The 1,596-nt window shown below is 49.8% G+C and overlaps 1 protein-coding gene across 1 annotated transcript in view; it reads right to left on the bottom strand.

The window, feature by feature from the left end:
- Positions 1 to 1,596, bottom strand: part of LOC119590416 (proton-coupled folate transporter-like) — a 7,743-nt gene continuing 6,147 nt past the window's right edge. Inside the window, 4 exon segments of the mRNA XM_037939083.1 lie at positions 1 to 202; positions 302 to 532; positions 695 to 790; positions 920 to 1,502. Coding sequence (XP_037795011.1) covers positions 42 to 202; positions 302 to 532; positions 695 to 790; positions 920 to 1,502 — 1,071 coding nt within the window. The 3' untranslated portion in view covers positions 1 to 41.

Genomic DNA, 1,596 nt, shown 5'->3' with positions numbered 1-1,596 from the left:
CATATACATCGTGGACATTCTGGGCAGAGCTACCCCAGCACTTACATGAATATGATCATGATGAGCACGTTGAGTGAGGCCCCGAAGAAGAACTGGGCAGCTGGCAATGTGTCAACTGTCATGTAGTAAATGGGGGAATAGGCGGCGTAGGCGACCATGGGCATCAGGCCATTCATGGCGGCCATGACTGCGCTGATGCGACCTGTTGATACCAAACTTCCTTAAGAGAGGAAACAAACTTACAGACTACGTGCATGTTTGACAAAAATTAAGTTGCAATAAGTCATGAAAATTGCATCACCTTTCTCCTCTTTGCTGACAAGTTTGGTGGACAACGATCTAAAGGCGATGACGCTGGCGTTGGAGATGACGCCGACGGGAGGTCCCAACCACATGAGGAACGCCTGAGACACGCCGTTGACAAGACTGTAGCACACATATTCGCCCATGATGGATAAGGAGCCCAGCACGGCCAGCGAGGCGTCCGTAAAAGACAGCATCTTGGTGAGGATCGGCACCAGAAACAGCGAACCTGGTAAGATGATCGATGATTATGCAATGAAAAGAACCTTTGAAGATTTATATCATACACATTTTATCACACACAAGAAGTAAATATTTCAATATCATGAAAAGTGGGAACATGAACATGTGCTATAGACAAGCTAGGACAGAGGGAAACAGCACAACTCACCGATGGCCGCAAGCAGATTCCGATAGGTGATCCAGTAGCCGTAGTCGGTGGCCTCCCAGGACAGGGCGCGACGCACGAACATGTACATGAAGAAACCTGCAACATACAACAATGTTATTTGCATTGTCTGACCCTAGATTGCTTATCATTTTACCCGCGATTCGTAGTCTGGGAGAAATCAGATATTCCCCATACACAGGATAAGCAACGAGTGATCTGACTGACCTCTAGCGACGCGACGGAGCATGTTGCTGAGGATGATGGCCATGATGAACATGCGAGCGTTGCCCTCGCGCTGTCTGAACGCCGTCTTGAAGGACTCAACCACACGCCGCCAGTTGAAGAAATCGGACGCCATGCGCAGTTTGGACACATCCTTGCTGTCGAGACTTGCTTCTTGCTTGGCTGATTCATGGTCCTGCAAATTTGTCTTGGCGAAAGGTCCGTGCGATTCTTTGATGACGAACACCACGTACAGGACGGCCGAGAGGTAGGCCAGCAGAACCAGCAGGAGAGCCAAGTTGTAGCCGCCGTACTTAATGACCAGCGCCCCAAGCAGGGTGCCCACAGGACCCCCAAGGTACCACAGAGAGTTGGCTGTGCTGACGCGAGAGGTGCGAGTTTTCTCGGGGCAAATATCACTGATGTAGCTGATGGTGGTACACAAGAGGCCCACGTTGCCGCCGCCCAAAGCCTCCAAGACGGTGACGAGGTAGATGACCTCGACGGGCCAAGACGTCTGCCAGTTGCTCAAGAGATATCCTCCGGCGTACATGACATGGCCAATCAGCGTCATCAGCAAAGGAATCTGTTGCGTGTACGACAGCATTAAACTCTGAGCTTTCATTTGTTAAATGCAATTCAAAATCACAAACCAAATACAAAAATAAGAGAAAGATGAA

This window comes from Penaeus monodon, chromosome 27 (assembly GCF_015228065.2).
Source record: "Penaeus monodon isolate SGIC_2016 chromosome 27, NSTDA_Pmon_1, whole genome shotgun sequence".
NCBI lineage: Eukaryota > Metazoa > Arthropoda > Malacostraca > Decapoda > Penaeidae > Penaeus > Penaeus monodon.
This window is presented reverse-complemented; position numbering and strand designations above follow the sequence as displayed.